Below are 27526 nucleotides of genomic sequence, written 5' to 3' on the forward strand. Positions count from 1 at the left end.
AAGCAAATGCCACCACCCAGGTTTCTGAAACATTATTTGACGTCTTATAAATTTGAGGACAATGTCAAAACCTATTGCAGTTCCTTTGGAGAAGTCATGTACTCTTTTGGAGAGGTGAGATACCTACTTGTGGATATCTGGAAATAGATATAAAGTTAAGGTCTATGGAACTGTCAAGTCATGTAAAACCCCTGCTCTTTTGATTTTGAAAATGAAGCTCAGCCTTCTGTATATCACAGTTGAAAAAACACTGCTTGGAATCTCAATGAATGTCTATTGAGACAATCTTGAAGCTGAAGGTTACTATAATAGTCAAAAGGTGTGGCGCTGAAAAAGCACAGCAGGTCAGGCAGCATTCAAGGAGCGGGAAATTTGAAGTATTGAGAATAAACCCTTCATCAGATCTGCTGTACCTTTTCAGTGCCACAATTTTTGACTCTGATCTCCAGCATCGGCAGTCCTCACTTTCTCCTGGTTACCACAATAGTATTATAGCTTGACTGTTGTGGAGCCTATTATTGTAAGGCACCTATACCATTGATCAACATCCCCATATGTTTTCAAGGCAAAGAACTGGCTTTAATGTGGGACTATGAGTTCAAATAGTTGTCTCCATAACAGTTTGAGTATTTGATGGGATTCAGCTGGGTTGAACAGGTTTTTATCAACTAGTGTTTTTTTTTCAATATAGTGAAGTCTGTAATAGATAGTTAGACCTATACTTTAATTTAACCTCAGCATGGCTTCTGATGTTAGCGTATAGTGGTGTTGACGTGGAGGATGTAGGGATTGTATAAGTGAAGGGGATTCTTGTGTTAGCTGAGATAGGTAGGTTTTGATCTATAAGAGAATCGTGTTTTAGGGAGCAAGAGGGAGTTGCAGACAGCAATATGGCATTATGGCCATGATCAGATCAGCTATGATCAGATTGATTGGTTGAACAGGCTCAAAACGCCTGTTGGAATCCTCCTCCTATTTCTCACTGTCTTGTAATTGGCCACCCAGCAGTTACCACACCATTGAGATTCCAGCCCTGGAAATGGCAGTGGCAGCAGCAAAACTTGTTGCTGTTCTTTTGATGCCTTTGGATGCCATTTTACTAGGCCTCACACCTAGCAGCCTGTCTTCAAAAGGCTGGTAAAATCCAACCCATCAAAGCAGTTCCTCTCCTGTGCTGCTTTCTGAGACTTGCTCAGTAATTTTAGCACTGTCTGTTTTTATTTCAGAATTTCAAGATTCACAATATTTTATTTTTGTTGATCAGTAAACACAAGCAGGAATGGGTGAAGTTAAAGTGGTGAACATTGACTGCCAGTGATCCACAAATAAAATGTGGAGCTAGGCAGAACATTCCAACTCTTCCTGACTATACACTCAGGGAATTTAAAACAATAGTAATCTATCTTTGCAAGGCAGCTTGTGACTGTTCTTTGAGTGTACACTGACTTGCCTCCCAAGGGCCTGATGACATTGAAGATACATAAAATAAATAAGCCTTGCTTGTATCACTCAACCTTGATAACCAAAAGAGAGAGGATTCCTGTTTTATAATAGACATTCTTAAAATACAAAATGCCATCAAATGTCCTCTTTTAGCCGATATGCCTCACACTGAACTTTCTGTCCTGTCCAGTATCTGACCCTGCTTCCTTTACATCATAATTGGCCTATTGTTATAAGTGGTACTTCTCTGGAATGTTAATGAGTGCATATGTTTGCAATGTGAAACATGATGTGACATTTGATTTAAATCTACAATCTGGATGCATATTAAGTTTACATTCAACTTACATATCAAATGTATGACATTAATATTGGGAAATGCAACAAGACTAGAGGAAGTATATTGGATATTTCACCTGTTGAGTTACACAGGATAGATTTTACACAAACCAGCTTATATTAGGAATGGAAGTAGGCCATTCAGCCCCATCAAGCCTGCTTTCCCATTTAACATGATCATGGCTGATCAAACACTTCAACATGTTTTACCCACTGTCTAATTAACCCTTTCTGCCCCTGGAAATCAGAAATCCATCAATGTCTAACTTAAACATACTGAGAGGCTCAGCTTCCACAGTCGTTTAGGGTAGAGGAATCCTAAGATTCACAACCCTCTGAGTGAAAAGATTGCTTCTCATCTTTGTCATAAACAGCACTCCCCTTATTTGTAAATTGTGCCCCCTGGTCCTGTGCTTCCCACCCAGGAGAAATATCCTACCTATATTTAACCTGTCTATCCCTTTAAGTACTTTGTCAGTGTCAAAACTCGAAAGAGTGCAGGCGAGTTTACCTAATCTCTTCACAGAACAGTCTCACCATCCTGGCAATAGATCTAGTGAACCTTTATTGCACTCCCTCAATGACTAAAATGCCTTCCTGAAACAAGGAGTGGGCGGCACGGTGGCACAGTGGTTAGCGCTGATGTCTCACAGCGCCACAGACCCAGGTTCAATTCCCGCCTCAGGCGGCTCTCTGTGTGGAGTTTGCACATTCTTCCCATGCCTGCGTGGGTTTCCTCCCACAGTCCAAAGATGTGCAGGCTAGGTGAATTGGCCATGCTAAATTGCCCGTAGTGTTAGGTGAAGGGGTAAGTGTAGGGGTATGGGTGGGTTGCGCTTCGGCAGGTTGGTGTGGACTTGTTGGGCCGAAGGGCAACCTACCCATACCCCTACACTTACCCGTTCACCTAACACTACGGGCAATAACCTAACCCACACTGTAGGTAATCTAAAAAAAAACTGTGCACAGAATACTCCAGGTGCAGTCTAACTGAACTCCTTGACAATTGAAGGAGGACTTCCTCACTCCTGTACTCAATAAAGGAAAATATTTGATTCGCCGCCTTAATAGCTTGCTGCATCTGCATGTGAGCCTTCAGTGAATTGTCAACAAGCACTCCAAGGTCTCTTTGTACATTTACATTTTCTAACCTCTTAACATTGACAACCATTTCCAGTCAGTGAGTTCTTGTCACTAAATGTATTTGAAATCAAATTGGACCACTGTCCATAGTCCTATGGCCCATTCACTGTGTTTCTTTCAGCTGGGTGGGAGGGAAAAGATTGAAAGAAATCTGAGGGGCAACATTTTCACACAGGGGTGGTGTGTGTATGGAATGAGCTGCCAGAGGAAGTGGTAAAGGTGAGTACAATTGCAACATTTAAAAGACATTTGGACAGGTATTTGAACAGGCAGCGTTTAGAGGAATGTGAGCCAAATGCAGGCAGATGGGACTAGTTCAGTTTAGGAGTTGGACCAACCCATTTGTTTCTATGCTGTATGACTCTAAATCTTGAGTGCAGCACATTCAAGCAAACTGCATGCTGCATAAGAACACGAACTAAGGTTATAAACAACTCACAGTTTGTTCTTTCTGCACTTATTCCCGGCGTTACCTTCTGCAAAAGATATTCTAAATTTTATTTCAATCCCAGATGACTTCCCAAATTTGTTCTGATCGTATTAGGGCCAGTAACCTTTCTTGTAAATGATGACAAAACCTGAAATTTCAATTATATACTCATAGGATAAAGGCACAAGTTTCCATATTTTTAAACAAACGTAAAAATGTTAACTATACAAATCTTAGAAAAGCAAACAGTCACCATTACTTATCTTGAAATCTAAAATCCACATAACACAAGGTTAATGTGAACTAACGGGCAAACTATGATCAAATATGAGCCATAGCTTTAATGTGAAAGGTGAAGACAACCAAGACAGATGTTACAAATCTCCTCAGTAATCCACTCAGACAACAGCTTTCACTGCCTGTTACAAAACCCTTGAAATGGCCTCCTCTTCACAAGGAATTTCAGCTTTGCTTCTTCAAAAATATTTCCAGCCTGCAACAATTCTCCTCCACTGAAATGCCAGACACATTTGTCATCTAATGGAACATTATTCCAGGTATCTGTTAAATATATACCTTCAGATTCACCTTTTTGGTCTTTTTTTTCCCCCAACTGAGGTGACCTATTTCTGAGATTGTATCCTGTTACATTTCTTTGTCTAAACACGAGCCCTTTCCAGTTCCTCGGCCATGTTGCTACTGACAAAAGCTCACTTCACAGTTACTGAATCGGATCTCCACAAGTTTGCTGTACTGAGTTTGCCATAACACCCAACACATAATTGAAATCCCAAATCACTAGCTATTCCAAGCAAATAAACTCCGAAGCTTTGCTGAACTTAAAATGCACCTCAGCTTCAGAATGCAACCAATGCCCATGAACTGTTGTTCACGTTGCCCCCTTGAACCGACCTGTTAATATTTTCCAACAGAAGCTACTGTTCCTGACCTGAGGTGAGATCCGATGTGTCGAAACATGACACATTCCAATCTTTAAATGTTACAAGACTCAGTTTTGACCTGCATCAAAACCACACAGGCAAAAATCCACAACATAGCTCATACCAGTATTTTTTAAGCTGCATTCAGGGACAGAGTGAGAAAAAGTGGCACATGCTCTTGGATGTTACAAATTAAATATTATTGAAACCAGCTTTTTATACAAATTATACTTTTTATAAATATGGAACAAATCTTATGTGAAACACTTCACAATGCACAGTACGCAGCCTCAAAGGAACACTTTATTTTTCCAAGTCACAGGTCTGTTTAATTAGGAAGTTAGAGAAAGCCAGTCATTGGTGTCTTCTAAAAGCACTGCCAATGAACGCTGCAATATTTTGTAAGTGAAACTTTGAAGTGAAGTTGCCTGTGTTTTGGCTGCAGAATAGTGCTTATCTGGAACAACATGAGAGAGAGGGAAAGACAGAAATTGTAAATGGGGAAAGTTTTCATTTGAAACTTCATTGTCACTCAAATTCAGCAATTGGTTGTGACCTTGTGACAATTTTCAATTAGCTTGATAGCAAAGCTCTTTTACTGTGAAGTGTTACATTCCAAGCATTGAAGAAAATATTAAAAACTAGAATAGATGTAGTTGAAGGCAAACAAACATTTTCACATATTCAGAATGCATTGGCAAAAGAGTTAACTAAACTGCCTTCACTTTCAGTACTTAATAGTCAGGGTGACCTTCTGTTCATTTTCTTTCACAGCATCCTGCCCTGTTCTGTGCAGTGGCAATGGTCAGTATGTGAAAGGACGTTGTTTGTGCCACAGCGGTTGGAAAGGGGCAGAATGTGACATTCCCACAAACCAGTGCCTTGACCCATCTTGTGGTAACCGTGGCACCTGCATCATGGGGACCTGCATCTGCAATTCTGGCTATAAGGGAGAAAGCTGCGAACAAGGTAGGTGTCCAATTGCATCATTAATCATTTATTGTCAAATGTCTGAATTCATTCAGGATGAGAGGCAGAGAATGTAATCCTCCCTCAGACTTCTGCCATAAGAAAAATTCTGAAAGGTTATACCCAGTAAAGATAAAATTAACATAACTATTGCAGTCTAGTGAAAAGGCTCATTATAGCATTAAAAAAATAGGCTGAAGGTTATAGTAAAAGTGAATTTGGACTTGCATACTTACCTATTATTTTCCCTACATGAAAGAAGCAACACAGTGCTCTGTTAGCTGTTGTTAAGCAATGACTAAATCATCACATTTTTCTTCCCAGTGACCTTCAGTTCAGATGATTAATTGTCAGGAAGTAGCCTCTTGCCCATTCAGTTTCTGATCTTTGTTTCCAGGATCACAATCATCTGTTATCTGAGAGGATCCTCACTTATTGGGGCCTTCTATATTCTAAACACTTTGTACCTCTGTTGAATGATGGCATGATACATTGGCCATGTAGAAAACATCCAGCACAAAAATAGATTTCATGTCGCTTGATCGTCTGGTTTGCAGCATCAGTTCCTTTATCATTTGTCTGCTGTGTTGACTGAAATAAATATAGTTTTGAACACGACAGCCACAGCCTAATTCTTTTATATAGGATTTAGGTGTTTGAAAGTTATACAATGTTGTGACCTTTCACTCCCTTACTTATCAAGAATTTGCCTTGCAAAAATATTCAAGCTTCTACCACATTCTGAAGAGGAGTTCCAAAACTATGGCCCACTGTGAGAAATAAATCTTCTCTTCAACACTGTCTTAAATTCAGTGATTCCTTATTTTGATCCAGTGACCTCTAGGTTCTAGGTTTTCCCAGAGAGGAAATGTCCTTTCTACATTCACCCTGTCAACACTCCTCAGGCACTTGCATGTTTCAATCAGATTGCCTCTGACACTGGTGTAGCCTGTTCAATCTGTTCTCAAAAGACAATTGGCCCATTCCACGTATCTGTCCAGTAGAGTTTCTCTGAACTGCTTCCATTGCGTTTCCATCTTTCCTTACATAAGACCAATAATGGACACAGTGCTCCAGATGTGGTCTCACCAATGTCCTTTATAACTGAAGCTTGCCTTTCCAATTTATATTATCAATTCCCTCACAATTTAACATTATCAATCTATTACCTCTCTACTTACTTGCATCAATGCATGTAACTTTTCATGATCCATGCATGCTGAGACCCAGAACCCTTTACATATCAAACTTTGCAATCTTTCTTCATTTAAATAATGTTGTTATTTGTCCCACCAAAATGTACAAGTTCACATTTTGCGAGATATTTATCGACTCATTTAACCTATTTATATGCTTTTTTGGTCTCCTTAAATTCTCTTCACAACTTACCTTTTTACCTGTCTTCACATTACCACCAAATTTAGCAGTCATATCTTACACCCAAGTCATCTATGTAATTTGTAAAATGTCAAGCCCCTGCACTTATCCATATGGCTCACCTTACATTACATCTTGCAAACCTGAAAATAATTCATTTATGTCTGGTCTGTTTCTTGTTAGCTAGACAATCTTCTACCATGTTAATATGTTTCCCCTTTTTATTTTTGACAAGAAACTTTGATGTGCAATCTGATCAAATATCTTTAGGAAATTTCAACGCAGAACATTCCCCCCTCACCACTTTCATCCACAGCACATTTTATTTCCTCAGCCACCTCCATTAAAATGGTTAGATGGAATTTCCATTGCAGAAAACCATATTGCTTTTTCTGGATTACCTCGAACATTTCTAAATGTCATAGGACCAAAGGATGTAGGATGCCCTGCTATAACATCTTTAAAGTAGCTTCTAACAACTTTCCTAAATAAGGGAACTTTGGAAAATTAAAACTAAGACAACAACTATCTACCAGCTCGTTCTTTTGAGACCCTAAGATGAGGTCCATCAGTCATCAAGATCTTGTCTGACCACAAACTCGACAAATAACCATATTCCTGGTGATAATAAATTTCTTGCATTCTTCTGTCACTTCCACTTGCTGATTTGCAGCTTGTTCTGCCATGTTACTTTTATTCACTGCAGCAAACACGGATACGAAATGCCTGTTGAATTAGTCTGCCATCTACTTAATTCTCCCTGACTCGCTGTCTATAAGACCAATGCTCACTTTAAAATATCTGTTAAAACTCTTCATGCTATAAAACTATTAGATTTCTAGCTAGCTTTTTCTTGTTTTCTCATTTTCTTTCCTCATTACTGTTTTAATCATTTTCACTGTCTCCAATATTTTGTCCAATCTTCTGATCCGCCACCCATTTTTGTGTAATTGTGTATTTTATACTTGAATTTTGACACTGACTTTAGCTTTTTTAGTTCATTTATATTATTTCTTATCCCTCCTTTCAACATTCTTGGAGCATCATGCCACTTGCTCTCTTTTCTGTAATTTAGTCTCCCGGAGCAGGTAACTGCCACTTTTCATGTATTTTCTCTTCACTATATTTGTACCGGCAGCTCTGACTGCCACAGGCTTTCCACCCTCACCGTTAGTTACATGCAGATGGCACTGATTGAATCCCTTGCACAAGGAGTGAAGCAACATTATCAACATGTGGCTCAATATTATCTGCTCTTATAGGGGTAACTTGCATAAAAGAAAATAACATGATATCTGAATAAAATATGGGTGCTTGTGCACAGAATAGAATTTTAAATCATTTAATTTCAGAAACCAGCTCAAACACAAAGCAATGTGCAGCTTTAATGTTTTATAATTCCTCATCAGTAATGAAATTGTTACAGTTCGGTCATAACAGACATCACAGTCTGTTGTAAGTGGAACTCATTAAAGAATTGGTGAGTTAAATTTCGTGACAGCACTGATATTTTCTTATGCTTGCTCTTTTGCAATGGAATGTTCCCTGCTTCTGTGCATTCATCTTCACTTCCTGGAGTCTGGCGGTGGATTTCTGTACAGATACTTAGATCAATTTTGCTTTCAGATTGACAATACAGATAAACAAGTTCAAGTGTCAGCCTGTGCTGAGATTTGAAGTGTCCGAGTTGCCTGGTAATTTTAGCAGCAGAGGATTCAAATCCCAGAGTGACTTGAACTTGACTGCATTGATGCAAGCAATTTAGACAATTCACAAGTGGTTTCTTGAATATGACAAGAGGCGTCAATGCAGAATGCCAGCCGAGGATTGCCAGAATTGATCACAATTTTAAAGTCCACATCATATGCATTTGAAATACGTTCCACGGTATTATGTTCATAAAGTTTGCAGGTAGGTTTGTGAAAGGTTGAGCCCAATAACTTTATCGACAAAAAATACTTAGGCACAGGCAGAGGCTCTTAAACTGTTTTACAAATAGAACTATAGGCTTATGTTCCCATAAATGATGAGCTTGAAAGTGGGAGGGGGAAGGGAACTAAATAAGGCAGTGTTCTGGTATGTACTAACCCATTGTCTTCCTGCCTCATTATTGGTAGCAACTCAGCGAACAAATGCATGAACTACGACCAGCATAAAATGTCTCCTGTTGCAGTTGACACCTTCTCCATCCCTTCGCTGTTCCTTCCCCCTTCCTTTTTACTCTCCAGCTGCTCTTGTCACCTCCTGCAAGATGGGTTTTATGTGCCAATTTGGAGATTCTGTTGCTGTGGCTGGAGGTTTTGGTGGCCCTCAAAACCAGTTCAAGTAGCAGCCACCTATTGTGGCCATTTACTGGTGTCTATTCTTTCAAATAGAATATTGAACTGCAATTTTGTCATTCTATTGGAATATGTAAAATAATCTGAAAGTTATTTAATTCTTCATGAATAAAATGTTTAAGACAACATACAGGGTGAAATATTTCCCTCCCTGCTGGGTCATGAGTAATGGTGAGAAAGGTGGGAAAATATGGTGAGAATGCAAAAGTCAGATCTTTAACAGCAAGAAAATGTTCTCAATTTTCCCCTAAAGCCTTAACTTATAACATCAGAGTGATGACTATCTTACTGGCATGCATTTGCATCTTATTAAAACCCCTATTCACCTTGCTTTTACACAACTTCCATTTCTGTTCTCTTCCAATGAGAATCTAAATGGTGTGAATGTTCAACATGTAAATCAAAGAGGGTACCTGTGTCTGTAGTTCACCAGATTCTTGTTCTGACCATCATGAGGCTGCTGCTTCTGTACTACCTCCCTGTGTGCCCCATGCCGCCATTTTCCGACACCCTTCATCCACTCAATTGAACTGCAGCAAGCCACCAACCTCAGCACATCATTACTTCTGCTGTCACACTAATGGGACATGATTTCAACCCTTCAGCACTTTACTTTGGAGGCAAAGAACAGCTGTGACTTGGAGGTTGCCAGCCTCTGACTGTTTCAATCCCTTTCTTAGCTCACAAGTGCTTACATACAGGTTGCCAGCCTTCTTGGCTTACATCTCATTTTAGTGCTGAGGAGAAGACGGGAGTAGGTGATGGTGGGGAGTACAGTCAATCTATCAGTCAGACAGAGTATTGAAATGTCTTTGTGCTACATTAATGATGGGATAAAACAAGGAACAGCTGATTCTGAAGAACCACCACTGGACTCAAACACATTAACTCTGTTTCTCTCTCCATAGATGCTGCTAGACCTGCTGAGTTTCTCCAGCAATTTCTATTTTTGTTTCCGATTTCCAACATCACAGTTCTTTGTTTTCTTTTATCCTTAACGGATTTGGATTTGGGATTAGTTTCAGATTTTCCTGTATTTTACCTGCCATTATTCTTTCAGATCCCCTCTTTGCTCTGTTGATTTCCTTTTTATGTTTCTCCTTACACAATCTGTAGGGTTTTTGCTGTTTTGACATCTGCTGTAAGCCTTCCTCTTTTCCTTTGTCTGATGCTGTATAACCTTTGATATTCAGGGCTGACAGGATTTGTTGGCCCCAGCCTTTGTCTTTGTTGGAACATGGTGGCCTTGTTCTCTTCCTGTTTACTTCTTGAATGTGCCCCACTGTTCTGAACCAGATTTATCACAAAATATCAGTCACCAGTCCTCTCTGTCCAAATCATATCCAATTTTATTAAAATCGGCTTTCTTCCAGTTTAGAACTTCAGGCCCATCCTTGTCCTTTTCCATAACAATCTTGAATTTAACAGCGTATGGTCACTGTCTGTGTGGGGCATCTCCCAATCCTCAAATCCTCAAACCCATAAATGTGTCCGGGATGTTACTGAGGTCACAATCTCCAGAGCTCTGCTGTTCATGCCCTTTCCATACGCCAAATAGAGTTACGTCACATGGCGGTGGGATTTTTTGCCATTCCCCTGGTGCAAGGAGTCCTGACAGTACACACATTGCTTTTGAGAGCTCCTTATCAGTAGCCTGATGTGGTTTTGAACAGAAAAGACTTTCACTCCATGAAGATCCAAATGAGATGGGATCATCGATGATGCCAAATTCAGGAAGTCTGTACCAGACATCCTGGGAGAGGCAAAATGGTTCTCACGGTTTCCTGCCTTGTTTCAAACTCCTTGAGTGATATAGGATGGTGGAGGGAGACAAGGATGAGGATTTGATGCCAGTTCATCTCTGGCACTGTGGGTCAGAAAGGCTGTGCTGCTTCATCGTGGCATGCTGTACCCTTCACAAATGAGGTGGGGAGGGGAAGTTGGGAAGGAGGAACGTCCTGGATGCAGCCTTTCAGGGAGAATAACAGTAATCTTGGGAGTTCAAGATGAGACTGAGAATTAGGACATTGACCAGAAAGGCAGACAAGACCATGACAGCGCAATGCATGGCGGAGCCCAAGACACCAGTGAGAACCTAGTCAAAAACCATTTACAAGATGAATGAGCTGGGTTTGGACTTTGTTTCATTATTTATTATTCTGTTAGTATGACAAGAAGTCCCTGTTTGGTAAAAAGGGCATGCGGACCTTGTTATTTTTCCAATCCTTGACTTTTTGTTATGTCTGAATAAATGTCTTATTGTCCCATCTTATTGTACACTCGATAATTTTGGATGATTCCAATTTAAGATATCTACACAGCACATGCCCTCCTAGCTGTTCAAGAAAAAGCAGCAGCCAGTCAGACAGTGCACTAATAACACACAGAGCTGAGGTTAGGCAATTCTTGAGGGATCTGTCAGGATATCACATCAGAGTATTGTGTAGTGAAGTCTTTCTCGATAGCCAGTGGGTTGATAGCAATTCTGAGGAATCTCCTTTCATGTTAGAATTCCTGCGAGGTTTCAACAAGCCTGTGGACTGCTGAGTTGTTGTGAAATGTGAGAGCATCTTCTACAACAGAAATCAACATATGAAAGACAGTGCTTTACACAGCTTTTCTCAGCAGGAATGTGCTATGAGGGAGAGTGGACATGATAACTGATACATCTCCCAGTTCTGACTGCCAGTGTCCTCCCTTGAAAAAAATGTGTATAGACATGAGACATGGAATCATCACTAATTCTGTCTCCTCCCTCACAGGGTGGCTGTAATGGTGGAATTGTGTGTTCAGACCAGGACCTAACACAATCACTGCACATTGTTTAGCCTCAATGTTGTACAGATGAGAACACAATGCTTTGACACCATTTCTCAGTGTCAGTATTCAAGGATCCCTGATGTTATCTGCACCATGCCACCTCTTTTTTTGAGAATCATAGAATCCCTATAGTGTGGAAATAGGCCCTTCAGCCCAATAAGTTCACTTAGACCCTCCAAGAGTAACCCACCCAGATCCATTCCCCTACCCTATCACTCTATACTTAGTCTGCCTAATGTGCCTAGCCCTACACATCCCTAAACACTACGGGCAATTTAGCATGGCCAATTCACCTAAGTTATTGACAGTTATTATTTCAGAGCTCAGAAGATCATTGATCTTCTTGCTGTATTTCTATCAACCATTTTTACCCAGGGATACAGCACTGACTCAGACTGTATCTGGTGGTGTGGCCTCCTGTTGTAATCAACTGGGACAAAGACGGCCCTATTCTCCACCACCCCATCCACCTACACCTCCAGATTCCTGTCTGCAAAGCAGGGAGCTAACTTCCTTTTCTTCTGGGCCATGACTTCAATGAGAACAGTCGAGTACCACAGTATGAGGGCCCAGTTCCTGCTTCGCAATATTTGAAGTGGTAGGTAGCTATGTTTTAAATATGTCACCAGATACATGGACAGCAGTAGATTTTGCCAATCACAAACACTTCTACCTCTCTGAGCACAGGGTGACACCTCATTTTTTAGGTATGCCTGATGTTGGTCCTGTTTTTTTTTCCTTATTCATTTATGTGAATGAGGGTCTCACTGGCTAGGCAGCATTTATAGCCCATCTCTAATTATCCAGCGGAGGGCAATTAAGAGTCAACCGCATTGCTGTGGGTCAGGAGTCACATGTAGGCCAGATTGGGTAAGGATGACAATTTCCTTCCCCAAAGGACATTAGTGTTCCAGATGAGTTTTTCCAACAATCGCCAATGGATACATGGTTATCATTAGATTAATAATTCCAGATATTTATTAAATTCAAAATCCACCATCTGCTATGGTGGGATTTGAACTCAGGTCCCCAGATCATTATCTAGGTCTCTGAATTAACAGTCCAGCGATAATGCCACTAAGCCACTGCCTCCCCATATGCTGGACCATGAAGTTTCCAATTGTGATGGAGGATGATTCTGCTGCTGTTGATGGCCCATAACGCCCTATGGATGCCCAATCTTGACTTGCTAAATCCATTTGAAGTCTATCATGTTTAACATATTGGTGGTGCCACACAACATGATGTAAGATGTTACCAGTATCTCCACAAGGATTATGAGGTGGTCATTCTTACTAATACTGTCATGGATAGATGCATCTGCAGTCAAGGATAATTTTCCCTCTTGTTGGTTCATCACCACCTGCATCAAAGGCAAATATTAGAAAATGAACTAGGAGTAGATGTGAATTTGGAATTTAAAACACAAACAGATCAGCCATGACCTTATTTAATGGTGGAGCTAGCACAAGGGGTGAATGGCCTACATCTTTACCGAACTTGTACACTTCTAAACGAGGCAAAAGAACAGTAGACCAAGGTTGTAAATTTGTTCACAGAGCTGGAAGGTTTGTTCTCAGATGTTTCATCACCATGCTGGGTAACATCATCAGTGAGTCTTCGATGAAGCACTGGTGTTCTGTCCCACTTTCTATTTACGAATGCACACAAAAAGAAAGTGGGGCAGCACACCAGGGCTTCCCCAGAGGCTCACTGATGATGTTACCTAGCATGGTGATGAAACATCCGTGAACAAACCTGCTAGCTCTGTGAGCAAACTTACAGCCTGAACCACAACCTGAGCTACAAATCTTCACAAAAATTGCAAACAGTAGACCAAGTTAAAGGGGAAAAATCAGTGAAACCCCTCTCAAAATCTTACAGATCAACAAAAGTGAGATATGGGAGATTTATCATGAGGCATATCAGCCTATACCCATTAATGTGTGGTATGAAGTAATATCAGCCTGCACTGGGAACGTGTTCAGCTCCAATTTCATTGCCCTGCAACCCAAGATCTGTTTACACTGTGCAAGTTAACAAATTATTCCAAAGGTGCACGAGATTCTGGGAAAATGAAACCCTCCTGATGTCGAAACAAGTCAGGATTTTCTTACAGCGAACACCAGCCAAAAAAAAAAGAAATGTTTATATTAAGCGATCTGACTGCTTCAATTATTTGAGAAGATAACTTTTTATTGTAAATTTTAAAAAATCAGTTAACATAACTGCCTATGGTACTTGAAGTCAGCCTGATATTTAGCAGCCACTGAATGTGATTATCAACCATATTTTTGTTGCTAAGGGAATGCTAGTAATTGATTTCTTGCTCAATTGACAGCAAAAATAATGCTATTTAGTTGTAAGAGACAGCTTAAAATGTTTAATCCCAAGGACTTTGTATTGTAATTTACAATAATTTGTTGCTTATGAAGAAATGCTCTTTAACTACTTCATTATCAATGGATTATTTTTCACAATAAACATGTGTTCTTTATGTTAACTCAGCAAAAGAGAGTTCTGTAACTTCACCATGAATATTGCAAGGTAAATGAAGTAATCACATATATTTTGCAACAACACATTTTAATGGGGTTTGTTAATTGAATGAGCAATCTACAAATAGTTTCTGTTTTTATGTTTATGAAGTAAAGCTCTTTCAGTTCCCTAAGACTCAAATAAATCTCAGAATTCTGCAGATATAAAAATTATAACAACACTAACTTCTTTCACGCCATAAAAGTTAATTAATCAGTAAGTAACAAGACCACAATCATTAGGATGTCCTTTGAGTGAGTGCCAATAAACATCAAGAAAAATGTACGTGTATAGCTGAGTCATACCATTCAGGTACCATGTGGTGAAAAATTAATTAACACGAACACAAAAGCTGTATCTTCCAGGAAACCATAGTGTATCCTGTGCCTGATAAGAGTCACACTGTGCTTTTATTACCACTAAGTGCTTGAAACAACAAGCATAGCCTCTAAGGTGCCAGGTTTAGCCCTGTTCTGCAGTTAGCAATCCACAGGATCATCACTCAGTTGACTGCTAATGGGCTAAGGCTGATACACTACATGCTGGTATTCATTTTAACATGTGTTCCACCTGCATCTCTTTGGACAAATACCACTGTTAAGTATAATAGACAGCAGAGTCAGTCTTTGAAAAGGAGGAACATGCGGAGTGATTGTAACCAAAGCAGTATCCTGATAAAACAAAGTAACAGTTTGGAGAGGTGGCAAAGACAGATTCAGTGCACTGGGGAATTCTTCTGTATCTACAAAAATGTTTCTAAAAATTATGATTGGCCTTTTCTGCAGTAACTTGTGATGGTCCCCTTAAAGATCACAGCTTAATGCTCATGACTACTGAGGGTCATTGGTATTGCATAGAGTCCAGCTGAAACAGGGTAATGTCTGGACCATCTAAATGAGGCAAGTGTGAATGGCAGTAAGTGTTATCTGATCAAGAATGGGGCTGACCAATGAAGCACAGGGATTTTAAAGTATTACTGCCTTTGCATAGGGTATTAAAATCCCCCCCAACTATTGGTGGCAGGTGGGGTTACTACTCTTTTTGATCTGAATCTACAGAGTTTCACCAGTTTTTTTGTTTCCTTTGTAAAATGATACTGTACCAGAATAGCGTCTCTCAGGGGCCCCATCAGTTTGAGTTAGTTCACTAATCACTTCTCTCCTCAAAAGACCAAGAACATTAATGGTTCCCAAATGGTTCTGACCCATTCACAACTTCTTGGACAATGAAGTAGCCTCTGCTGCTGTACAGCAGGAACAGGACTGCACTGTCATGGAGCTGGGAATCTGAGGGGTAACTAGAACTGAGTTAAGCTTGTAATAGGAATTAGAAAAACTGCAAGGGAGGCTAGAAGACAAGAGAAACAAAAGCCAAGTTTTGAATATGCCTCATATGTGGAGTGATGTGAAAAAGACAAAGTTAAGCTCACACTACCTGAATGTAAAAGCATTGCCATTACCGAAAAATGGCAGCATAGAGATCAGAACAGGGAATTGGACATTCACGAATATTCAAAATATAGGAAGGATAGATAAGAAGGAAAAGGAGATGGGTTGTGCTAATAATATGAGATGGGGCCAATACATCAATAATGGAGGATTTCACATCAGAAGAACAATGCTTGGAACCTTTGAGTGGAACGAAGAAACTGCAAAGGGGTAGCAGACCGTGTACTGGAGGAGTGTGTGCAGCTTTGGTCTCTCTTTTGGAGAAGGATGTTACCCCATACAGGGAATGCTACAAATGTTCACCACCTTGTTCCAGGGATGGTGAGACTGTTCTGCAAAGATGGATAAGGCCTATATTGTCTGGTGTTTTGAAGAATGAGAGGTGATCTCATTGGAACCCACAAAGTTCTTCAAGGGATAAAATATAGCATATGTAGGTAGGATGCCAAGTGGGAATCTCGAATTAAGGGATACAAATTCAAAAATAAGGGGGATGCCATTTAGAACTAAGATTAGGAGTTTTTGTCTCCTCAGAGAGTTGTGAATCTTTGAAATCCTCTACCCCAGAGGGCTTTGGAAACACCATATTGGAGTATATTTAAAATAGAGGTTGATAAAGTTTTGATTATTAATGGCTTACAAGGATTTGGGAATATTGGGAGTAAAGGGCATTGAAGTGTTCAATCTGCTATGATCATTGTGAATAACAGATTGCACTTGATGTGTTGAATGGCTTACTCCTGTTCATATGTTCCTGTGTAATGTTACTTTTCCTGCAAGATGTGGCATGTTATTTTGTTTTTGTATTACAATCTAAAACCTGTCCATCGCCCTCTTTCTAGTGTTAATCCATAAATTCCAAGATTTTTGTACTGTGCTCTTGTAAGATTTGGATTCACAACTACTGGGTATTTAGGCCTGATCCCTAGCCACCACACTGCCACATTTTCATGCTGGAGCTTCTATTATTTATTTAAGGAAAGAGTGAAAATAATCAAATGCTATCATCAAGCATTCCCTCAGAATTGTAGAATAGAATGGATGTAACACCTTGACCTGTCAAGTCTGAGCTGGCTTTCTGCAAGAATGATTTCGCTAGTCCCACTTCCCATATTTCACCTGAAATCAGCATTACTTTTTATCTGCAGGGGCTTATCCAATTCCATTTTGAAAGTCACAATTGAGTCTGCCTCTACCATCTTCTCATAAGTTTGAGTCCAGATCCTAACCACTCGCTGTAGTTTTAAAAGAATTCTCATCGCCTTTGGTTCTTTTGTCATCATGTCAAACTTGCATCAAATGATTCTCAATCCTTCTACCAAAGGGAGCAGTTCTTCACTGAATACTGAATAGATCTCATCTGATCCAAAATCATTGTGAGATTTAAATTGTTATTTATAATGAAAATCAAATTATTCCATTATGTGACAAAGATTACATTGTGGGCATAGTGCTTTGCAATATATCAGAGAAAACAACCCAATCTGTTCATCTTCTGTGAGAAGTATAACCAGGGAGTTGTGGTTTTATCCTTGTAATTTTTTCTCGCACCTTCTCCAATGTCTTTTTTCACCTTTTTATCTCTCATGCATTTAATTTATCTCTGTGTGCAGTTAAGCAGCCTAGTCAGAGCTTTTATGTACTTTAAATGCTTTCCAATTTCAATGTCAGCAAGTCGTATAAATTGCTGCCCAGGTGAAAAAAATGCTTACATTTGAGAAATGAGAATTTTTCTTAAGGCATTTAGGCCTTCATGTCTACATGTTTCCTTGTAGAATTGACCATCAAGAGAAGATGTCTGATTTATTATTTATATATTAAATTTTAAAAATTGTGACTAAATTGTCAAAAATAAATATTGGATAGAAACAGATCTATCCGATATTGTGTATTTTATGCAATTTACTGCAGATGTGAGGTGACAAAAAGTTTTTGGGAATATATTTAACATCCCAATTGAAAAAGACTTAAATCTGACTAATAATCTAAAATAAAATAATTTAAACTGTTAAAAGGAGAAATTACCATTTAGCACAAAAGATTTAAATTACTATTTCAAACTAAATCATCTGAGTAGACCAAAAATACGTTTGAACTAGTGAAACTCTCTTTTAAGGCTGATGTTAGGAAATCTTTTTCCACATAAAATTGATCAAGCCTAGCTGCACAATATCCATACCACACTTTTCAAGCAACCATTCAATTATGTTCTTCTCTTTGGCATGACTCATTAGAGAAATAACAATATGAATTCTTTATTTGAAGATAAGACTAAATACTAAATACTGTTAACCAGTAAAGCTAAGTATACATAATACCATGAGTTTCTGGAGAAACTTAGCAGGGTTGGCAGCATCTGTCGCAAGAGACGGTTAAATTTACATCATGATCCAATATGACTCTTCGGAAGGCCAGAGGTCCAGAGAGTTCATTTATCCACAGATGCTGCCAGGCTTGCTGATTTTCTCCAACACTTTGTTTTATTTCAGTTCTCTAGCATTTGTAGTATTTTGCTTCTAGCTAAGTACACATGTCTGACTCCTCATCAGTAATGGGACTAATACATTGCATTCTTTGGAGGTGGTACTAATTGGTGGTGGTTTAAGATACACCTCCTTGAAGAAATGTGCACTGCATATCATAACATAGAAAATACTGCTAGGGCTGAAATGGATGTATTTCTGGCCAAGTGTCAACTTTGTCAAATTCAGGGAAGGTTTCTCCCCTGAAGCCTATCAAGTTTTCTGACTGTATTTTACCAAAGTCGCCTCATTACCTACTTACCCCACCTCTCTGGTGCTCCTGTTAGCCTGGTCTAGCTCCATACTACCATGTGCTATACTTGTCAGTGCTAGGATGTCCCATAATGGACCAGCTTATCTAGAGCCATCTTTAATCGTTTATCGTATATCTGGACAAGCACCATCAGCCTAGAGTTGCCCTGAATGGTTCCTGACAATCACTCCAAGCATGGCAAAGAAGGGAAGATTAGTGGCCCAACATGCAGGCAGAGACCTGGAAGTTCTGCTGGATGGTGTGAACAGAAGGGGGAACACTTTCTTCTCCATGGATAGGCAAGGGAGGCCTCAACATCAGACCATATAAGCCTGGTTAAAGTTTGCCCATACAGCAATACAGGAAGGAAGTCAGTGACTTTCCCCACTCTGGTAGTGTCAGTGCCGCCATCTTCTCTCCATTGCCTCATGCTCACTCTGTTTCAAGAGTTCTGAGGAAGGGTCACTGGACCTGAAATGTTAATTCTGCTTTCTCTCCACACATGCTGAGTTCTTTATTTAGCAATTTCTGGGTTTTTTTCCCCGACACCTATAACCCTGTTTGTCCTCTGCACTGCCTGTTCATTCAGTTCGGACACCTTCACAAATGCACCAGAAGTAACTGCTTAATAATTGTCTCAGTCAAATTTCAGGAAAGAAAGGGCCCACATTAATGTGGAAACAGTCATGATAAGTGATGTGTTACACAACAATAAGCTCCTCACCCCCTATGAAGAAAAGATCCTGATTCTGACTGCACCTTTGCCCATGCCTATGCCCTGGTATTAGATGCCAAGGCCCTTGAATGAAGGCTTATCACCCAAGACTTGAACTGCACTTTCTTTGGGGAGAGTTCTGCCATTTCCAATAGGCCTCCTTCACAAAATCAACAAATGAATTAATGTTAAAAAAATCCTCACAAAGTATTTAACGTATATTTTGGCTAGCATTGTACAATTAGTCCAAATTTCTAGATTATGAATTATAATGATCCAAAAATCTGCCATTTGAATTGGTTTTTGGAGTAGAAGTAACAACCCTGAACTGATTTAAGAAATACTCAAGATTCCATGACAATACTTTCTAAGGGGTCTGAATGGATGTTTAAAAATTCATTTATGAGATGTGGACATTGCTGGTTGGCTGGTCAACATTTTTATTGCTCATCCCTAGTTAACCTTGAGAAGGTGCTGATGAACAGTTGCTGTAGATTGGCCCACAATTCCCTTAGGGCGGGAATTCTGGGATTTCAATGCAATAGATTTTCAAGATAGCACCTGTTTAGTAAAACACCAGTTCACGGCTGAATTTGTGGCAGGAATTTTGCTACTGCCCATTTGCTTTTTCAATGCTGACAACTCAAAAGCAACGAGCTCATGACTGATCTTCTGCACAAAGGTGAAATGTCATAACTAATTTTAAAAACACTCCTCACATACTAAGCCTTTGGCATATTTAGTTTTTTGTTATAATTTGTACTGTTTCCTAAATTCTTCTGAGACTATTGAGAACAGTTTGGGCTTACTTGAGATAGCTGGGTGCTTCTTATTAACTGCAGATGATCTTTGGCCATCTTTAAGTTGGTGAAAGTGCCTTCGGGCAGAAGTGTTGGCTAATGCTGACTTTTATCGATGTTTCCACAGACTAAAGATTGAAGAATTACATACACTGCTTGCCCAGCATACATTCTCAGCAAAGTTGAGAAGGTTCCCCTTGAGGCTTCCAGTAAAAACTAGAAAATGCTGCTGAATATTCACCCAGGCATCATGTACCTAGACAAGCACACCATTGATAGATAAAATGGTTTGCAATGACTTCAGAATACAGGTAGCCCCTGCTATCTGAAAGTAGTGCATTCCCAGGAAACCTTTCGTAACATGAAAACAGCATTAAGCAAAGGTGTATGATTTATATGGGAAAAAGCATCATTGTTTCCTGTAAAAACAAAAATCCTCTTTGGATTTGCAAAACAGGCACTAAGTCTTTCGTAAAAGCAAAATTGCATAAAGTGAACATTCAAAAAGTGGGGGATACGTGTGTATCCTTAAGAGAAAGAGACAGTGAACAGTGGGGAGGCAATGGCCTAGTGGTACTGTTGCTAGGTTATTACTCCAGAAACTCAGCTAATAATCTGGGGATTTGGGTTCAAATGACAGATAGTGAAATTTAAATTCAATAAAGAATCAGGAATCATAAGTCTAATGATGACCAGGAAATCATTGTTAATTGTTGGGGAAAAAGCCATCTGGTTCACTTAACATCCTTTAGCAAAGGAAATATACCATCCTTACCTGGTCTGGTCTACATGTGACTCCAGGCCCACAGAAATATGGGTGACTTGTAAGTGCCCTCTGGGCAATTAGGGATGGGTAATAAGTGCTGATCTAGCCAGTGACACCCACATCCCATGAGTGAATAAAAAAACACTGTATTGCTTTCTGGTTGACAAGTGCAAGATAACTACAACATAATTGCTTTTCAAAAATAGTTTTTGGAAGCATGGACTTTTCCCAGAGGAGCTTTTAGTTATAGCTAAGAATATAACAAGTGCACAGGTAGCTCCTCAAGCCTACTCTGCCCTTCATGAAGAATGAGATAATCTCCAACCTCATTTCCACTTTATAACCTTTCAATAAAGTACATAGAGTTTCCTTAAGAGTCCAGCACACGATCTCCCCGAATGTATTAACAACTGGAATCTACAGCTCTCTAAGATAGAGAATAGAGAAGATTCACAACCTCTCAGTGAAACATTTGCCCCTTTTCTCAAGCGTCCATTGCTGTCCCCTTATCTTGAGACCAACTCTTTTCTTTTTAGATTCCGCACTAGAGGAAACAGATTTTCAGCATGTACCGTGTCAAGCCTTCTCTGAATCCTGTATACTTTGATGCTATTGCCTTTAATTCTTCTAAATTTAGTAGGGTTTGGGAACTCAATGTTCCTCATGGACAAACCTCTTACTCCAGCCATCAATTTAGTGAAACCTTGTTACAGTGCCTGTCGGGTAAGTATTGTCCTTCCTTAGGTATGTAAACCGAAAGGTATGTCCTCTCTTAAAGGTCAATATTTGCAGCAAGACTTCCTTAATCTTCTACCCTAATGCCCTGCAAAAAAGGCTAAAATGCTATTTTTCTTCCTCATGTCTTGCTGTACCTGCATGTCAACTTTGTGTCTAATATACAAGGACATCAAAATTACTCTTAATTTCAAATTTTCATAGTTCTGCGTCCTTTGAAAAGTAAACAATTTTTTCAATTTTCCTACTAACGTGAAGAACTTCACATTTACTTCTGCTGCCTTACAGCACCAGGGTCCTGGGTTTGATTCCTGCCTGTCTGTGTGGAGTTTTCACATTCTTCCTGTGTCTGCGTGGGTTTCCTCTGGGTGCTCTGATTTCCTCCACAATCCAAAGACGTGCAGGTCAGATGAATTGGCCGTGCTAAATTGTCCACAATGTTAGGTGCGTTAGTCAGGGGTAAATATAGGGTAAGGGAATGGGTTTAGACATAGAACATAGAACAATAAAGCACAGAACAGGCCCTTCGACCCACGATGTTGTGCCAAACATTTGTTAATGTTAAGCACCTATCCATGTACCTATCCAATTGCCATTTAAAGGTCACCAATGATTCTGACTCTGCCATTCCCACAGGCAGCGCATTCCATGTCCCCACCACTCTCTGGGTAAAGAACCTACCCCTGACATCTCCCCTATACCTTCCACCCTTCACCTTAAATTTATGTCGCCTTGTAACACTCTGTTGTACCCGGGGAAAAAGTCTCTGACTGTCTGGATTTGGGTGGGTTTCTCTTCGGAGAGGCGGAGTGGACTTGTTGGGCCGAAGGGCCTGTTTCCAGACTGTAGAGAATCTAATCTAATCTAATCTGCTATCTACTTATCCACTCACTTAACTTGTCTGTATCTCCTTGCAATGCCTCTGAGTGTTTCTGATATCTTATTTTCCCATGTATCATTGCATTGCCAGCAAACGTAGATACATTATTTTAACAGATCCTCTTAGACAGTTTCAAAGATTTGGTTGCACTTTGCAGCAAAATGCGAGCTATTCCTTTCAAGTCTAGTAATCGAATTGATCTGCTTCTCAATTAGGCAGTGATTGAAAAGCAGATCAAAGTCATTAATAGTGATTGAAAATAGCTGAGACCCTGGCACTGTACTGCCAACAAGCCTTCTTGTTAACAGTACAATGTCAGGGTCTGTCTGTTCTTCCCTACTCTCTATTTTTTACCATTTTTTCAGTCCTCTACCCATGTTAATACATTATTCCCAACATCCAGAGACCTTATCAAATATGAAATCAGTTATGTGAGACCTGATCAAATATTTATTGAAAATCCACACATGCTACATTCACTGGTTCCCATTTATCCATTCCAATAGTTACATTTTTATATTTTCATAAATCTCTGATAGTCAAACATGGTTTACCTCACTGAAAACTGTATTGTCCTGACTAATCCTATTATGATATTCTAAGTGCCCTTGACAACTTCCTAACAATGCTTTCCAGTATTTTACTATTGTCAAGAGAACTGAAGTAGCATTTTGCTATCTCGTCTGTCCCTCAAGTATTACAGTTTCTATCTTCAACTCCATTGGAAGAATTCTAAAAATTAGAGAATTTTGAATGATTAAAAGTAGTAAATCCACTAGCTCTGCAGCCATCTCTTTTAGAACCCTAGGATATAAGTCTTCCAGTTAAAACATCTCTTCCAGTGTCCATTATTCCCATTATTATTCCCCCATTTCAACTTTGAACAGATCCACAGTTTTGATATTTGCTTCCATTTATGTACCTTTACCTTACTAATTTATCTACATATGGTTTGATATACCTTGCTAGTTTACTTGAAACCCTTTTCCTCTACAAAACACAATTTCCTCGAGATGGAAGATGCTTGGCAGGATCTGAAAAGCTTTCAGATTTAATGGAACTGAAATTAGCCACTGATATTGAACACAGTTGCTGAAGGCAAGCTGTCCTGTAGCCTCAGTGTATTTCAGTGACTGAGATTGTGGCTCAAGTGAATTTTGTTTCAGTCCATTTGTGACAGTGGCTAACATCCTAATGACCCTGAGTGGTTTGTAATGTGACAAAATGATAAGACTTTATTTATTTGTTATTTAACTCATGTGATCTTTAATTAAAAAAAACACAGCCCAAATATATTAGATTTGTTGTTCTAAAGCTGTTGGTGTATTGTTTATTTTTCAGTGGACTGCTTAGACTCAACATGTTCTGGACGAGGAATATGTGTTCGCGGAGAATGTCATTGCACCACTGGCTGGGGTGGATCAAATTGTGAGACACCAAGAACAGCTTGTACAGACCACTGTTCAGGGCATGGTACATTCCAACCAGATTCAAAGACCTGCAACTGTGACTTTCCCTGGACAGGCCATGATTGCTCCGTGGGTAATACACTCAACTATTACATTTGATATCAAAGGCGCAGTTGTACAATTGCCCACAGCTTTGTTGAGGGGGTTAGAGCCCTTGCAACATGTTACTCATACCTTAGTGATATCTGGAGTGTAATGTAATTGGAGTTGTTGGTACTCAATTTCTTGTTGATTTGAAGAAGAACTGAAAAGCCAATTTTGTAAGTATTGAAAATATTTCTAATTGGGAAATCTTAAAGTGAACTCTCTCTTTTTTGAAAAGCAAATGAGATACCAAAACCATTAAATTTCTAATTGCCACATCCCTTAAGAGAAAGCTGCTTTTATCTGAGGCATTCTAATTTTCTTCACTGCAGGGTTTTTTTTTTGGACACCCAAATGAATCTGACCTTTTTTTATTCCTATCATCATAACTAGTGCACAGCGATCATACTAAAAGAATTGCATTGTGTTTTAACAGTTAATTTGGAATTATCCACCAGAAAAGGTTGTGGAAGCTCAGCCCTTGAATATGTGGAGATCGATTTCCGATTCCAGGGTTATAATGATGTTTGGTAAAAGGTTTTGAAGTATTTGATTAATTATGATTGTATTGAATGGGGGTAAAACTCAATGGGCTGAATGGCCTTTTCCTGTATTGATCTCAGGGGACCCCCAGCTGCAGCATACCTTAACCCGATTAAAAATATTTGTTTCCTTCCTGTGTTTGTAAATCAAACCAAATTCCGACTTCCAAGTAACTGGATACCATTTTAACATAAAATTAAGTTTTCCTTTCTTTGAGCAAGGAATAGATCTGGCTCTTAAATCTGGTGCTCCCAGTAAGGAATGGTGAGTGCTGATCAAGAAATTATAGATCTTTAACTGACTTTTTTTAACAAGATGGGGGTAGTTTTTACTTATTCCAGCCATCAGGATCTGATAAGTAGCTTGATTCATTTGTTTGTCCCATTTTATTTTGCATCAAATTCAATGGAAAGAAATAAATGAACAAGGTACAAAAGGAGTGGTGATTCAAACCTGTCGGTTTCCTGGTAGCCTGAGCAGGTTACATTTCAGTGACGCCTGTTGAAGCCATGATTTCTGAAGCATTGGTGCAACCACCTGGTTATGAAATCAATCCCTGTGGTTATATGTTTAAGAAACGGTGGGCGGCACAGTGGCACAGTGGTTAGCACTGCTGCCTCACAGCGCCTGAGACCTGGGTTCAATTCCCGACTCAGGCGACTGACTGTGTGGAGTTTGCACGTTCTCCCCGTGTCTGCGTGGGTTTCCTCCGGGTGCTCCGGTTTCCTCCCACAGTCCAAAGATGTGCAGGTCAGGTGAATTGGCCATGCTAAATTGCCCGTAGTGTTAGGTAAGAGGTAAATGTAGGGGTATGAGTGAGTTGCGCTTCGGCGGGTCGGTGTGGACTTGTTGGGCCGAAGGGCCAGTTTCCACACTGTAAGTAATCTAAAAAAAAACACAAAGTTGAAGCAAATGTAAGGATTGCTCTATGTTATCATTACTGATAAGTTACATGAAGTCAGAATCTTTCACCTCATATTCATGAGGACGTAAACTAGACTTTATTCCTTACCTGCTCTGGCCTACATGTGACTCCAAACCCCCACAGCTGTGGTTGATTCTTAGCTGCCATCTGAAATGGCCACAGCAAGCCACCCAGTTCAAGGACAATTTGGGATGGGCTTAAACTGTTAGCCTAGCCTATAATACACACATCCCATGAAAGAATAAAGCAAACACAAGAAAACAACTTAGAAAGGAAACAACATTTATATAGTATGAAAAGGTGGTGCTGATTAGTTGTGTTATGGTTTGAAATGAAGATGCAGTAGGCATTTTTACCTGTCACAGTTAACTGATTAAGTTCAAATTAAGCAAGTCAACTCTGATTAGTCAAGGTATTGTCATCAGGATGTAGCAGGGATTGGTCATCTCCAAGGTTTTTCTTAAGTAGAAAGGTTGCACTGTGCAAATACCAACATTTTGCCTACAAAGAACACAACTTTGTGTGTGGATTAATGTAGTTCTAATGTGTAGAGGAATCAAACTGTGAGCCAGACTGATAAACTTAATTTGGTATCCTGTGTAATTTGTAGCACAGTCAATGCTGTTTAGTAAATGTTGTCCATTAACAAAATCACATTAAATGTTGGATGCTGTGGGCATAAGTTTTCACTGAGAGGTGGAGGAAATAATATTGTACGTGACAATACTTGGACAAAGTCCAAAAATCACACACATGATTGAAATAAACTTTGGCAAGTAAACCCTCTCCCCCTCAGAAGACACTGTTTGTCCAAGGGATGGGCCACAGTCAGTCGAGGGTGAGGATCTCACATTATCCAGAGGCTTCTAAAGTCAGTCTATAGCATTATCAAGATGCATGGAGCTCAATTCTGATTGTATGAGTTAGCTAAGGTAACAGTCATAGGGGGTGATTGTAGATAGTGAAGTAGAAATAGGTAGGAAATGAGAGGGGACTGACAGTCTCAAAGGAGGGATCAAGGCAAGTCATGGTTACTCTGGTCTCTTTTGGAAGGACACAGGGCCTGCATGTGCATCAACATCTCAATGTTCAATTGGCCCAGAGTTAAAATGGGAATATTAATGATCACGTCAATGGTTTAATTGAAATGTTAAACTGTTAGCCTAGCCTATAATACCCACATTCCATGAAAGGATAAAGCAAACACAAGAAAACAACTTAGAAAGGAAACAACATTTATATAGTATGAAAAGGTGGTGCTGATTAGTTGCGTTATGGTTTGAAATGAAGATGCAGTAGGCATTTTTACCTGTCACAGTTAACTGATTAAGTTCAAATTAAGCAAGTCAACTCTGATTAGTCAGGGTATTGTCTGACGGGTGAAGGTGAAGGATTATTGCGGACACAGAGACCCTGCAAGATACTACAAAAATTATAAAGACTGCACCTTACTATATTGATCCAAAAATCAACTGTGCAAATTGGTTTCAATATCAATAAAACAGACCCCGAAGTGGAAGAAATAAGTAACTGTTTCGAAAAGAGGGGAGTTCAGAACTAGAACGTCAGGCCTCTCCAGCAATCATACCCTCATTGATTACACAATGCCAAGCATGTGCCTTAAATCAATATCCAGAATGTCAATATTCCTTAGATCATACATACAGGATATTGTGTTGTGGCAGCCATGTCCCTACCTCTAGACTAATAGGTCTGGGTGCAAGATCTCCCTCAGGATGTGATAGTATAGAGGTGTGACAGAACACATGCAAACAGGTTGATAGTTCTTTCTCATACCATCCAGCTCTGACTTGATCTCCTGAAGTACTGACTGAAAGTACATTGTGTCCTGATTGGCATCTCGTGACCTCTCAAGGCAACAGAGTCAATGAAAGAGGGGACATTCACTTGATTCTTTGTTGTCTGATACCCATGAAAGAAACACATCTCATCTATTACATCTGTGCAGTTAGGAATGCTATAAGTATAATGGACTAGAAAAATCAATAAGTTCCAGAATTTCTCTCTTTCCAAAAGATTTCCAAAA

The 27526-nt window shown here is 39.6% G+C and overlaps 1 protein-coding gene across 8 annotated transcripts in view; it reads left to right on the plus strand.

The window, feature by feature from the left end:
- Positions 1–27526, plus strand: part of tenm4 (teneurin transmembrane protein 4) — a 452208-nt gene that overhangs the window by 276049 nt on the left and 148633 nt on the right. For all 8 annotated transcript variants that reach the window (XM_060826616.1, XM_060826618.1, XM_060826612.1 and 5 more), the window contains 2 exons: positions 5071–5265; positions 23800–24000. In XM_060826616.1, the coding sequence (XP_060682599.1) occupies positions 5071–5265; positions 23800–24000 (396 nt within the window). The remainder of the gene's footprint in view (positions 1–5070; positions 5266–23799; positions 24001–27526) is intronic.

Source organism: Hemiscyllium ocellatum, chromosome 6 (assembly GCF_020745735.1).
Source record: "Hemiscyllium ocellatum isolate sHemOce1 chromosome 6, sHemOce1.pat.X.cur, whole genome shotgun sequence".
In the NCBI taxonomy this organism is placed as follows: Eukaryota; Metazoa; Chordata; class Chondrichthyes; order Orectolobiformes; family Hemiscylliidae; genus Hemiscyllium; species Hemiscyllium ocellatum.